Below are 14,846 nucleotides of genomic sequence, written 5' to 3'. Positions count from 1 at the left end.
ATAGTGATCACTTTGAACCCCCAGGTGCTTCACAAATTGATCCGTTAAAAAAAAAGTACTTTTTTTTCACAAAAATCATTTAGCTTCAGTTTTTTCATTTTCACATGGGCAACAGGATAAAATGGATCTTAAAATTTGTTGGGCAATTTCTCCTGAGCGCACCAATACCTCATATGTGGTCATAAACCACTGTTTGGGTGAGTGACGGGGCCCGGAAGGGAAGGAGCACCATTTGACTTTTTGAATGGAAAATTAGCTCCAATCGTTAGCGGACACCATGTCGCGTTTGGAGAGCTCCTGTGTGCCTAAACATTAGAGCTCCCCCACAAGTGACCCCATTTTGGAAACTAGACCCCTTACGGAACTTATCTAGATGTGTAGTGAGCACTTTGAACCCCCAAGTGCTTCACAAAAGTTTATAACGTAGAGCAGTGAAAATAAAAAATCATTTTTTTTCCTCAAAAATGATTTTTTAGCACGCTATTTTATTTTTACAAGGGTAACAGGAGAAATTGGACCACAAAAGTTCTTGTCCAGTTTGTCCTGAGTACGCTGGTACCCAATATGTGAGGGGGAACCACTGTTTGGGCGCACAGCAGGGCTCAGAAGGGAAGGAGCACCATTTGACTTTTTGAAATGAAAATTAGCTCCAATCGTTAGCGGACACCATGTCGTGTTTGGAGATCCCTGTGTGCCTAAACTTTGGAGCTCCCCCACAAATGACCCCATTTTGGAAACTAGACCCCCTAAGGAACTTATCTAGATGCATAGTGAGCACTTTGAACCCCTAGGTGCTTCACAGAAGTTTATAACGCAGAGCCGTGAAAACAAAAAAAATTTTTTTCCTAGAAAAAATATTTTTTAGTCCACAATTTTTTATTTTCACAAGGGTTACAGGATAAATTGGACCCCAAAAGTTGTTGTACAGTTTGTCCTGAGTATGCTGGTACCCCATATGTGGGGGGGAACCACTGTTTGGGCACACATCAGGGCTCAGCAGGGAAGTAGTGACATTTTGAAATGCTGACTTTGATGGCATGGTCTGCGGGCATCATGTTACATTTGCAGAGCCTCTGTGTGCCTAAACAGTAGAAACCCCCCACATGTGACCTCATTTTGGAAACTAGACCCCCCCAAGGAACTTATCTAGATGTGTGGTGAGCACCTTGAACCCCCAAGTGCTTCACAGAAGTTTATAACGCAGAGCCGTGAAAATATAAAATTATCTTTTTTCCTAAAAAAAAAAAAAAAAAAAAAAAAAAATAATAATGATTTTTAGCCCGCAATTTTTTTTTTCACAAGGGTAACAGAATAAATTCGACCCCAAAAGTTGTTGTCCAGTTTGTCCTGAGTACGCTGATACCTCATATGTGGGGGATGACCACTGTATGGGCACACGTCAGGGCTCGGAAGGGAAGTAGTGACATTTTGAAATGCTCACTTTGAAGGAATGGTCTGCGGGCATCATGTTACATTTGCAGAGCCCTTGATGTACCTAAACTGTGGAAACCCCCCACAAGTGACCCCATTTTGGAAACTAGACCCCATAAGGAACTTGCCTAGATGTGTGGTGAGCACCTTGAACCCCCAAGTGCTTCACAGAAGATTATAGCGCAGAGCCATGAAAATAAAAAAAATCATTTTTTTTCCTCAAAAAATGATTTTTTAGCTCGCAATTTTTTATTTTCACAAGGGTAACAGGAGAAATTGGACCCCAAAAGTTGTTGTCCAGTTTATCCTGAGTACGCTGGTACCCCATATGTGGGGAGGAACCATTGTTTGGGCACACGTCAGGGCTCAGAATGGAACTAGTGACATTTTGAAATGCAGACTTTGATGGAATAGTCTGCGGTCGTCATTACGTTTGCAGAGCCCCTGATGTGCCTAAACAGTGGAAACCCCCCCACAAGTGACCCCATTTTGGAATCTAGACCTTCCAAGGAACTTATGTAGATGTGTTGTGAGCACTTTGAACCCCCAAGTGCTTCACAGAAGTTTATAATGCAAAGACGTGAAAATGAAAAAATCATTTTTTTTCCCACAAAAATAATTTTTTTGCCCCAAATTTTTTATTTTCCCAAAGGTAACAGAAGAAATTAGTCCCCAAAAGTTGTTGTGCAATTTTTCCTGAGTACGCTGATACCCCATATGTTGGGGTGAACCACTGTTTGGGCACACGTCGGGGCTTGGAAGGGAGGGAGCCCCGTTTAACTTTTTGAAGGCAAAATTGGCTGGAATCAATGGTTGCACCATGTTGCGTTTGGAGACCCCCTAATGTGCCTAAACAGTGGAAACCCCACAATTCTAACTTCAACCCTAACCCCAACACATACCTAACCCTAATTCCAACCCTAACCACAAGCCTAACCCTAACTCGAACCCTAACCCTCTTTCCAACCCTAACCCCAACCCTAACTCCAACCCCAACCCTAACTCCAACCCTAACTCCAACCCCAACCCTAACTCCAACCCCAACCCTAACTCCAACCCTAACCCCAACTCCAACCCTAACCCTAACTCCAACCCTAACCCTAACTCCAACCCTAACCCTAACTCCAACCCTAACCCTAACTCCAACCCTAACCCTAACTCCAACCCTAACCCTAACTCCAACCCTAACCCTAACTCCAACCCTAACCCTAACTCCAACCCTAACCCTAACTCCAACCCTAACCCTAACTCCAACCCTAACCCTAACTCCAACCCTAACCCTAACTCCAACCCTAACCCTAACTCCAACCCTAACCCTAACTCCAACCCTAACCCTAACTCCAACCCTAACCCTAACTCCAACCCTAACCTAACCCTAACTCCAACCCTAACCCTAACTCCAACCCTAACCCTAACTCCAACCCTAACCCTCTTTCCAACCCTAACCCTCTTTCCAACCCTAACCCGCTTTCCAACCCTAAACCTAACCCTCTTTCCAACCCTAACGGAAAAATAAAAATAAAAATATTTTCTTTATTTTATTAGTTGTGCCTACCTATGGGGGTGATAATCGGGGGGTTTATTTACTTTTTATTTCATTTTGATCACTGTGAGAGTGATCAAAATAAAAGAATGGAATCTGCAGCCGGCAGATTCGGGCGGGCACACTGCGCATGTGCCCGCCATTTTCCAAGATGGCGGCGCCCACGATCCGGACCCGCAGGACACCGGGAGTGACAGGGGGACTCAGGAGGTACCAGGGGGGTGAGCGGGGGATCGGAAGCTGGCGGGGAGCGGAGGGAATAGGAGGGGGGGCAGATGATGACAGCTGCAGCAGATCGCCGCTGTCATTCAGTGGCGGGGGGGGGGGCGATCACCGGTGGGGGTGGTAGGATCGGTGTCTCCAGTCATGTCCGATGCTACAGCAGCATCGGCCATGGCTGGATTGTAATATTTCATCAATTTTCATTGATGAAATATTACTATCGCTCTGATTGGCTGTTAAAAGTGAAACAGCCAATCAGAGCGATCGTAGCCACGTGGGGGCGAAGCTACGCCCCGTGGTGAATTACAAAGCCCCCTGTATCTGCGGGTCAGGTGGGACCTTTCATTGACCCCGGTCACACGACCCGCAGGGGGGCTTTGAAGTCATGACACAGGGTATGCGTCATGGGTTGGATTGGCACCGACTTTCATGACGCATACGCTGTGTCACAGGTTGGGAACCGGTTAATACAGTACAAAATTATTGTTAAACAATTGTTTATTTGAACTACTATAACAATTCTATATTACTGTACTATAATACTGCTAGGTTTAAATTTAGGTAGGGGCAGTTACAGCACAGGTATGGGGGCTGTGCACCTGTATGTAGGGGCAGTTACAGCACAGGTATGGGGGCTCTGTACATGTATGTAGGGGCAGTTACAGTACAGGTATGGGGGCTCTGCACCTGTATGTAGGGGCAGTTACAGTACAGGTATGGGGGCTCTGCACCTGTATGTAGGGGCAGTTACAGCACAGATATGGGGGCTCTGCACCTGTATGTAGGGGCAGTTACAGCACAGGTATGGGGGCTCTGTACCTGTATGTAGGGGCAGTTACAGCACAGGTATGGGGGCTCTGTACCTGTATGTAGGGGCATTTACAGCACAGGTATGGGGGCTGTGCACCTTTATGACCACAGCACACACATACACAATGCTGACAGACCCCACTGATCAAACAGTGGTCGCCTATAGAGCGGTGTGACAACCCCTGCAGTGGGCCTGCTGTGATGAGAGGCTGATTTGCTCCTGCTTAGTCCACAGCCAGAACTTTACACCCAGTCACTAATCCCGACAGTGAGTGGCAGCACAGCTCTGCAGGAGCAGCACACGTGACACAGTGCAGAGCTGGTAACACAAGCGCACAGTTATTAACCCCTTTATAGTCGCCCCCGCTGTATAACAAGGAGCAGTCCACAGCCGGCGCCAGCACACAGCGCTGTATAACATGTACCCGAGTCCTCTCTCACGCGCTGCAAACTGCTCCCACAGGACCTGCAGTGATGACGGTCATGTGATCAGTCACATGGAACGGAGGCGTCACGAGATTGGATGTTTTTGTTGTGAAGAGGTTGTTCGAGTCTAGTCACAACGGAGCAGCGCACTCCTCTCAAGTATGAGACATGTGGGGCACCACGGGCCGCAGATGTCTTCCTCAGGGGCCGCATGCGGCCCCCGGGCCGCGTGTTTGAGACCCCTGATCTAGACTGTAGTTATGGAAGATAGCCACCAGACTTGGGTTATCTTGGAACTTTGATGGTCTTACAATACTAAAGTAGATAGTTATTTACTAAAATTTTATCACTCATGTTAGCCAACTTGTGGTAGCTCAGAGCAATGCAACACTTCAGACAACTGCATGTACAAATAATAATATTAAAAAAATGAAGAACATAATTTAATTTCTTACTTTGGTAGATATCTTGTAACTGTGATTATCTTATCTTTGAATGTCACCTTATGAAACGTCCGTCCCATACTAAGCCAGTACTGATTATCTTCTTCTGGGCGGTTTCGTGACACCAAGCCTGGCAAAGACCAAACAAAAAATAAAACTGGGCTTCTTGTGTCTAAAGACAATGTGCAGCAGATACAAATAAAAAGTGTCCGTACCTCGTCTATAGAGTGGGCTGCTGCTGAGTGGGGGTTGAGCAGTGGAAGTAGGTTTTGTTTGCTTTGGCTGAACAATGATTTGGTAACCTTGCATGAGCCGTTGGCATATGAATTCTTCAAACACCTGGTGTGCTGTCATTTGAGTACCTTCTTCATCACGTCTACTGAACATGAAATTAATTAAATGTTAACTTTTTACTGTATTTTATGCTATTGACAAAAGTGGCACCAGTTTAAGTGTCCAAAAATCCAAACATTACTGTGTAGTTGAACAAAATTAACGTAATTGGGGGTTGTACAGTTTAAAAAAAATGAAAAAGTTCTGAAATGTACTAAAAGGGGTTGTTTACAATGGTACAACATGATATTCATCTTCTGCCGCTCCTCAATCATCAGTGTTGTGCACCCTGCTGGTTTGCTCGTGTCAACATTTGATGGGGGAGTCATGTGAGCACTGCAGCCAATCATCAGCTGCTTATTAGCTGCAGTGTTACAGTGTGTCTGAACACTGATTGGCTGCAGCGGTCCTGCGACTCCCCCACTAGATGGCGATACCAACAGACCAAGCAGAGAACACACCGCTGTCTATGGAGAAGTCTGCAGCGTGGGAGGTAAGTATATTTATTCTTCTCATCTCACTGGGCTCATGAATAAGGGATTGTCCAGTAGTGGAAAGCCCTCTTCTGGGTTGTGATTAATACAGGAAAGCATTAGTGTTCTGTGTGAAGGGGGCTGGATTACTGGCTAATTTCAGTCACTAAGTCAGCCGACTTATTAGTATCGCTGATGCATAAACAAAGAAGGGAAATGGGTACTAAAATAACCAGTGAGATAGACTCCTTGAAGCACAGCACTAATGATGTATCAACACCAGAAATGCTGTCCTGTGTCTAGCACAAGTCACAAGTGGAAATGCCAGAACCTGAAACAAGAGCAGATATCTGTAGATCAGCAACTTCTTTGATGACTGATGTGTGTGGGTAAGTTGTATACCTTACTATTTTAAGCACATTGCAAGATATACTTTTTCTAACTAGACAACCCCTTTAAATTAGAAGACCCTCTATGCCTTGGATTCTCACCTGTCCAAATCAGCCTCTGGCAGCAAGTCATAGCAGCCTTCTGTATAATCATTCTGTAGGCTCTGCCTGTCCGGGAAGTAGTCTGTGGTGAGTGGTAAGCAGGCTGGGGTAGTAAGGGACTTCCAATCCACCCCAACTGTGCAGCAGAAGCCAGGCACTATGGGGGGAGCAGACAGCATCAAAACTGCCCAGAGATCGTATTGTGAATGTGGAAAGATGAACATGAAGGGGGTGTAAGGGATATAAGGTGGTGAAAGAAAAAGGATGGGAGCAACAAAATATGGAAGTATATGAAAAGAAATAGTGTGCCGATAGTACAATATAGGACATGAAGTGAAAGAGGGTGGGTGAAACAGAAGGAAAAACGGAATTTTGATACAAGTAAAAAGGGAAACGTTTTACGTGACGGGGAATGGAAAGAAGTACATAAGCAAATAGTGTTATAGAATAATGAATATGAATGAATCAGTGAGAAAACGAATTCACCCGGAGGAATTTGGAGGGGAGAGCCACGACCGACAGGGGAGAAAAGGAAAAGAGAAAGAGAGATCCAGTTAACAATGCCATGCTTCAGCTTCATCTCTACCCATCATGCATTGGGAATACTTGGTGCTTGATTAAAACCACCAATGGAAAATCATGTGCTGCCACTGAAATAACATCATAAAAATAGGACTTCTGACTGCAAAAAGTCAGAAAGAAGCATGCAAGCGGAGAGAGGCAGTGTGAGCAGGCGTGTGCAAAGAAAGCTTAGTACAGAAAGTCAGGTTAGAACAATACAACTTGTGACACAACTAGTACAGATCTAGGATTACATCAGTTGTTACCATTCCAACCCTGAGAAGAGAACAGGTCATGTTCATATAGAGCTACTCCACAGAAGCACTGAAATCATTTATGCACAGCAATCCAAGGCACTGATGAGCATTGCTCTGACCAAAATCAATTGCTACTGGACACGTCTTAAGACGACACAAAATAATCAGACTCAACTGATGAACTGTAAAATAATTGTCATTACATATAGGACCAGTAATTAGCTCAGCGCATACAGAAGCAAATAACGTTAATGGGCATTATGGCATGGGAACACAGGTGATTAAACATCCTTCCAGTCATATGGTAAATGTCCTCCTCACTCACTAGGCTCGTGACCACAGAGCAGGCTCTCGTCAGGAGACTCCTCTTTAAGGTTAGTAGCTGTAATAAGAGAATAGGAAAAGAGTAAATGCCAAAAGTTACGAACACTGTTGGTATCCATTTAGGTTCTGTTGTCACCTGTATTATAGATCTTTTGCCCAGTCACTGTCCTTCCAGAGAAATCCTCAGTGCTTCCACAGGAGCTGGTGTCCAATGCTGTGCGAGGACCTCCATGTCTGTAAGCAACGGACAGGTATTAAAGGGGTTTTCAAACTAACTGATTTTTTCAGTCCTTAGACCTGCACCTTGAAAAAAAAAATAAACTCTGCCTGACTTACCCCACTGCCGCTCCATCAGTGGGACATAGTTTTCCTGATGCCCACCACTAGAACAATCTGTGCAAGCATCACCCGTAGCGAGGATGACACCAGTGCAAAATTTAAATGAGAAAGATGATAACACCAGAGGCAGCGGAGGATCCGTGACAGAGCCGAATACTCTACCCACAGTCTCGCCCCGATGTATGAAGAGTTTAGGAATCCAAAACTTCCAATGATGATTTAATCCAAACAAGGTTGCAGATTTCTACACGGATGGTATTTAATAAATCAATATGACAGCACCATTATGCCCATACCTTTAGTTCAATACGCATAATCCCAATGACAGGTTCTTCTTTAGTATACAGTATACAAATAAATAGGACAATGTGGTCTGAATGATTGTTATGATCCATCTATGTTCTTTGACAGAACAGGGGTTTGTAAGACATACATAGAATGTTAATGTGCTTATTAAATGAATGAATACTACAGATTGCATTACCTTTACCGCACCTTGATAAAGTGCAGCGAAACGCGTGTCGGTCTCGGGTCCTGTTTGACACAACATGGGCAAGCACTATGCTTAAATGATCCATAATACTCCAGCGTATTTTCTTAGGCATATGCAACAGACATTGCTGGTAGAGTAGTGTCCATGATCTTTTGTAGCACTGTAGTGCTTTGCACATTTCTTATAAAGTGACCTTGGCCATCACTACCTGATCCTTAAGTGTATATACTGTATGTATGTACTGTTATTTACATGATATATGTTTAATAAAATTTGAATATTTTTAATATCAATATGGACTTTTTATTCCTATGTGGTCTTCTGGTTTTCAAGATTGCATTACACAGTCCACATTTAAGAAGTAACTCTCATTTAATGTTTTTTTCATAAATCATAAGTACGCATGAAAATAAGACACTTTGTAAAATGACTTGGGGAAATGCACTTACTTTGCCAGGACTGATCTTTCATTCTCAAAATTCTCATTTCTCAATTAAAATTTGTTTCACGGGTGATCCATTAGGAGACGCACAAAACTATACCACAAGGATGCTGATGCTAAGAATTACAACCTTAAAAATAAAAAGTCAGCTTTTCAGCAGGCTACATCTGCCTATTGGGAACCAAGTCAAATTAAGTGTCACTTAAAGGGCAGGACACAGATCTAGAGTCTCCAGACTGGTTTCTGCCAATAGTATATTTTTTTATTTTCGCCAATCTTCTCTGGTCTCCTCAGATAGAGTAATAAGGGGGATGGGCCACTCTGTTTTACAGACACAAAAAAATGGAGAACACAGTTCTGTCAGGCGTCAGACTATATTCTCACTAGTCTCGATGACAGGACCTTTTCTTCTCCCAACACTGTCAGCGGTCAGGTACTGGTACATACGGTCCTTGCCCTTAGTTTATTGCCCACCTCACCCCCCAGAGCCAGGTGTGTTGCATGGAGCAAAGAGACGTAAATCATGTCCTCCAGATACGAACCATGGATGGAGCAAAACTCTTCAGAACAGGTAAGTGGATCTGCTCACTGCATTCCGCTGTGTTGCTCTAGCTCCTGGCCCATCTTTCTTGGCACTTATTCCTGGTTTTCTGTTTCTGGCTTACGCATCAGCATCACAGAGTTTGTCAGGGGTCCAAGCGGCCTAGACTGAGTTCTTCATCTCAGTCTCTCTTTACGACCACAATCAGCATCACGCTCTTCCACCCCAGAGGCTCATTCACCTCCGGTATCGGATCACAAATATGATTCAGACACCTATCTGGATTCAGATCAGGGATACCACAATCTCTGCATACTATGAATCCTTTAGGATGGTAAGATCCATCAAATGCTTTTCTGATCACTCCCGAGTTCAGTATTATACTGGGCAAAGAGTGGGCCCAAACAGCATTTCCATAGACAAACATATGGAAATTGTGTTTTTTTTCCCTGCAGATCTTGATGCTACCTGATCCTCATCATCAGTGGACCCTCCAGTTTTCAAACTATAGAGAAACAGGATCCTCCTACTCTCTGATGCAGCATCACTAAAGGACCCCACAGACCAACAAGTGAAATCCTTGAACATGTCCGCATTTGAAGTTGCAGGACTGGCCCTGTGTCCTGCCTTCACAACTACCTAGATTGCCAAGGCAGTCATAACCTGGGCAAAACACCTGCGTCAAAGCATCAGATCCAGGTAGTGATCATCTGAGCTAGTAGACCTCGTAGCTCAGATTGCATATGCGGAGAAACACCACTGTTCCGCTTCTCTTGAAGAGTCTGCAGCTCACACTGGACATGCTATCTTGCTTCGGATGGATTGTCAAAGTAGTGTCTGATCCCAGCTCAGTGCATCTTCCTTGCAATGCTTTTCAATACTTTTCATGTGAAAGTTTTCCTTCCAGAGGACAAGATATCCCCTTTGTAAACTGGCATACCAATCTGAGTCACCCATTTCCCCTTCCTCTCCGCTTTTGCATTCTAGATAAGATGGCAGTCATCAAGGCAATCCCATTTACTCAGTTCCACAACAGGCCTCTGCTGTGCCATTGGGTCCAATCTGTCTTCTCTCTGGATCACTCAATTCTTCTTCCTCCTTGGGTCAGACAGTCTCAGATTTGGTTTGGGACTCTGCCCTCATACTTCTCAGTTGTTCCTGCCTTACTATTCATTGGCAGTTTGTGGTAACGGGCGCTAGTGTTCTCAGCTTGGGAGCAGTCTTAAGGAAGTTTACAGTATAGGGTCGGTGGAAGAGTCACAAAGCCCTTCTTCCCATCAACTTCCTGGAAAACAGAGCAATTCACCTCCCACTTTTACATTGGTAGGACAAACTGTCGACTCTCCCAATCCATTGCTTAGATCAACCATCAAGGAAAGACCTGGAGTCGACAAGCAATGGCAGAGGTCTCAGATTCTTGACTGTGTTGAATAAAATTCTGGCAATCGTAGCAATCCACACCCTTATAGAAGACAACTTGGCTGTGGTAGTCTAGGTTGCGAAGGATTAACTATGGGAAAATGGTCTGCGCACCTACAGTTTTTGATCATATCTGCGTGCAGTGAGGTACGCCAGAAATCAACCTGATGGAATCCAGACCCGATCAAAAGGTTGCCTGCTTCATGTCCAGAGAGCATGACCCTCTAGTGATTGCGCCCAATGCTCTGTAGATTCTTCAGTTTCAATTTTACCAGTTATCTGTTCCTGCTTCTACATCTGCTACCCAACTTGCTCAAGAAGATTCAGTCTGAAGGAATCTTCCATCCTCGCGGCCCCAGACTGACCCAGAAGATCATGATAAGAGGTCAACCTACTTGCAGACATTCTGTGGAGACTTATGGATTGACCAGACCTCTCCCAAGGTACTCTTTTCCACCTGAATTCTAGGTTGCTCAATTTAACGCTATGGCTGTTGAAGCTGCAGTTCTAAAATGATTAGGTTTTTCTTATCAAGTTGTTCAGATCACGATCAAGGCACAGAAGCAATCCTAGTCTCCTATCTACCATTGTACCTGGAAGGCTTTCACTATTGCAAATCCCTTCCTTCCCTTTTCACATTTCTGCACTTGGCTCTCCGCTCGTAAAGAGCCAGGCTTTTGGTCTGGTCTATGGTCTTCCAGAAAGATCTGATTTCTAAACCTCAAATCAGGACTTTTTTTCAGGGTGTGGCTCACTTTGCCCCCCATCCCTCATTACCAGCCTTCCTCAGGTCCCAGGGATCTTAACATGGTGCTTAATGCATTATATTGTCCTCCCTTTTAACCTAGCCACAACATTTTATAGCTCTTGCTTTCCTGGAAGGTGGTGTTCGTAATTGCTATAACTTCCATCAGGCAACTATCTGAACTCACGGCTTTATTTTGCCACTCTCCTTTCATCATGACAAAGTGGTTTTGCATCCAGTACCTTTGTTCATTGTGAAGGTGGTTTCTTCCTTCCACTTTAACAAGGAGATTGTACAGCTATCACTGCCCTTCTACTTCTAATTCAATTGGAGAAATCATTACAGTTTGGATGTGGTCAGAGCTATGTGCCACCATCTGTTGGAGACAGACTCCTTTAGACATTCACAGCAGGTTTGTCATTCCAGAAGGACCTTGCAGAGTTCTCACTGCCTCTAAGGCGACCACTGCTAGCTGGATTCGGTCTCCCATTACAGAAGCTTATAAGGGTAAGAACAAACCGCCCCCCACCAAGGGTCGAGGCTCATTCCACTTGGGTAGTGGAGGCTTCCTGGCTGTTTACCTACAGGCATCGACCTTGCAGCTTTGTAAAGGCTGCTAATTGGACTTCTGTTGATACCTTCTCAAAATTCTAAAAGGTTAAAGCCCCCGTCACACAGAGCGATCTTGCTAGCGAGATCGCTGCTGAGCCACAAGTTTTGTGACGCAACAGCGACCTCACCAGCGAGATCGCTGTGTGTGACAGGTGTCAGCGACTGGCCCCCCTGCCGGGTATCGCTAATCGTGCTGGAATGCCCTGGACTTTTTTTTTTTGGATCGTTGGTCTCCCGCTGTCCAGCACGCATCACTGCATGTGGCAGGCGGGAGTGCAGCGATCAGCGAGCTCCCAGCTCGTATCCAAGGTAAACAGCGGGTTTGTAAGCGCCACGCGGCGCTTAGAAACCCTCTGTGTACCTTAGATACCAGCACGCTGGTGCAGGGAGCTGGTAACCAAGGTAAACAGCGAGTTTCTAAGTGCCGCTCGGCGCTTAGAAACCCGATGTTTACCTTGGTTACCAGCTCCCTGCACCAGCGCGCTGGTATCTAAGGTACACAGCGACGCAAGCGCTTGTCGTCGCTCGTGCCGATCGCTGGTGAAGCTGCCTGACAAGTTTATATCGTTGTCAGGATCGCTGGTGAGTCACTGTGTGTGACTAGGCCCTAACACTTTTTCCTCATCTGATGTAAATCTGGACAGAAAGGTGGTAAAGCAGCAGCCACTCTGGTTACCGCCTGAGGGATTTGCCCTACACAATTATACATATTCCGAACCTTGGGACTGTTTTCGCATGTCCGATTTTTTTCCTGACCCTTCAATGAAGCGACCAAAAAATGACGAGTTTCGGACTTCACGTAACGTCCCTTACTTGTAGCCTTCATTGTGTGACACCCACACTTTTGTTCATATTGTCCTGTTGGGCGGGTGTGTATTTGTTGTTGGAATAGCTCAGCTGCCAGTAAACTGGTGTAGCCTCCTGAGGATGAAATTTTTCATGTCAGCCTTCTGATGGTAGCAGCATACACCCATGATTTCCTGTGTCCCACAATGAGGCCTATGAGAATGGGATTTTACGGTACGTAAAAAAATACTCTTATTCAGTGAATACAGACTTTACCATTAATAGACATAGGAGATTACAGCTGCTGTTATTAGAGTTTTATGGAACTTGTAGAAGAACGTCTGTGTCTACCTTTAGCTCCACCCCTCAGAATATTAATTTAAAAAGTACTATCTTATCTACCTCAATAATGTGAGGAGCTGTCTTCACTGAACATAGATTTTAACCCATAAAAGTGAAAGATCAATCCAGTAAGCCGATTACAAAGTTGCTTGTTTTCATGTGTAATATCGATTTATGAAATAAAAATTAAATGACCATTACTCAAGCTTACATTTTATAAGTTAAGAACTAGGTTGAGAAAAAAAAAGTGAATAGATAGGTAAGAGGTGAAGAAATGTTAAAGGAGTTGTAATGTCCAGCATTTAGAATAGGGATATTACATAAGTTTTACAGTTCTATAAAACTAACATATCCTACAGAAAACCCCTTTATTTTTTTTCCTGGCTCAGCAGGTTTGGCATCCAAACAAAATTTTTACTGCAAGGGGAGCTCAATGAAACAGATCACACCAAAAATATACCAGATGGTAAATGTGGGGAAAGCTCAGCGTTTTGACATACACCAGTGAGATAAATTAAATATTAAGTTGATGTGAAGGCATCATAATCCAGTTTCTAGGAAATCTAATTGAGCTCCGGATCCAGTTATACTACAATACACATTTTTTTTGGAACTTAAACTTTAAACTCTGATTATAATAGATTAAATCGATGCCTTAAATTCCTGAAAGAGATCCAAATAGAGAGCCAAAACCTGAATGGCATGACTACATATGGTCCAAACTGTGAAATTGAATGCTTTTGACGTAGATACTTCATCCACAACTACCTTTAAAGGGAATTTGTCAGCAGGTTTTTGCAACCTCACCTAATAGAAGTATGAGGAAGGAAAAGAGATCCTGAATACAAAAAGGTATCACTTAGTTTATTTGGTGAAGCCATTTTGATAAGATACTTTAGATTTAGCAAATCAGCCCAGCTGAGAAAGCTAACCCTGCCCACCCCAGACTTTGTTTATACAATGCCTATAGACAGTGAGCTCCTGATCACAGAAGGTGGCAAATCCGGGCATGAGCTGCTCTTGTCCAAGCAATAAGCTGTTGGTGCTTAAGAAAAAAAAAAAAAAAAAAATATTAATCCATCTAAACAGCTGGACAGTTTGATAAGATAGGCATTGCTGAAATCTGTGTTTTAACCCCTACAGCATGCTGTCTTCAGCTTCCATAGCAAAACCACCATGGTTACTTACCGGTAGCCGGTTTTTCCAGAACCCATGACAGCACACCTGAGAGAGGGATCCGCCCCGCCAGGACAGGAACCTACTGAGATATAAGGGACAGCACCTCTCCCCCGCTTCAGTTGGTTACAGAGCATTGAGAGGACTTCCCGGTTAGTTACATGTTAATCCAACACCACATCACACAAATACACCCTACTAACGTGCACACCCATACAGTGAAAAAAGGAGGGGGGGGAATATACGGGTGCTGTCATGGGTTCTGGAAAAACCGGCTACCGGTAAGTAACCATGGTGGTTTTCCCTTCACCCATGACAGCACACCTGAGAGAGCTTTTTGGAGACTTCGAACCACCTTAGGGAGGGACCACCACTTGCAGCACCTTTCTACCAAAGGTTAAGTCAGCAGAGGAGGATAGATCCAATCTATAGTGCTTAAAGAAGGTTGAAGGTGAGGCCCAGGTAGCGGCCTTACAAGTCTGTTCAATCGATACCTCTGCCTTTTCAGCCCAGGAGGTCGCCTTGATGCCATCAGGAGCTGAGTAGGCTACACTAATGGCCTCCCTAATCCATCTGGCAATAGTCCCTTTTGAAACCCCATAGCTAGAGTTGAGCGACTTTGGTCGGATCGGGTTTC

General features: G+C 44.4%; 1 protein-coding gene across 6 annotated transcripts in view; it reads right to left on the bottom strand.

Annotated features, from left to right (window-relative positions):
• Positions 1-14,846, bottom strand: part of DEPDC5 (DEP domain containing 5, GATOR1 subcomplex subunit) — a 196,914-nt gene that overhangs the window by 62,886 nt on the left and 119,182 nt on the right. For 3 of the 6 annotated variants that reach the window (XM_073582814.1, XM_073582813.1, XM_073582815.1), the window contains 5 exons: positions 7,451-7,548; positions 7,316-7,372; positions 6,173-6,356; positions 5,091-5,254; positions 4,888-5,005 (listed from right to left, as the gene is read on the bottom strand). In XM_073582814.1, coding sequence (XP_073438915.1) covers positions 4,888-5,005; positions 5,091-5,254; positions 6,173-6,356; positions 7,316-7,372; positions 7,451-7,548 — 621 coding nt within the window. The remainder of the gene's footprint in view (positions 1-4,887; positions 5,006-5,090; positions 5,255-6,172; positions 6,357-7,315; positions 7,373-7,450; positions 7,549-14,846) is intronic. The other 3 variants (XM_073582816.1, XM_073582812.1, XM_073582811.1) reach the window with 2 other exon arrangements.

The sequence above is a fragment of the Dendrobates tinctorius genome, unplaced genomic scaffold, assembly GCF_039654945.1.
Source record: "Dendrobates tinctorius isolate UK_male_01 unplaced genomic scaffold, ASM3965494v1 ptg000073l, whole genome shotgun sequence".
In the NCBI taxonomy this organism is placed as follows: domain Eukaryota; kingdom Metazoa; phylum Chordata; class Amphibia; order Anura; family Dendrobatidae; genus Dendrobates; species Dendrobates tinctorius.
The sequence above is the reverse complement of the archived record's forward strand: the minus strand, read 5'-3'. Positions and strand labels throughout refer to the sequence as shown.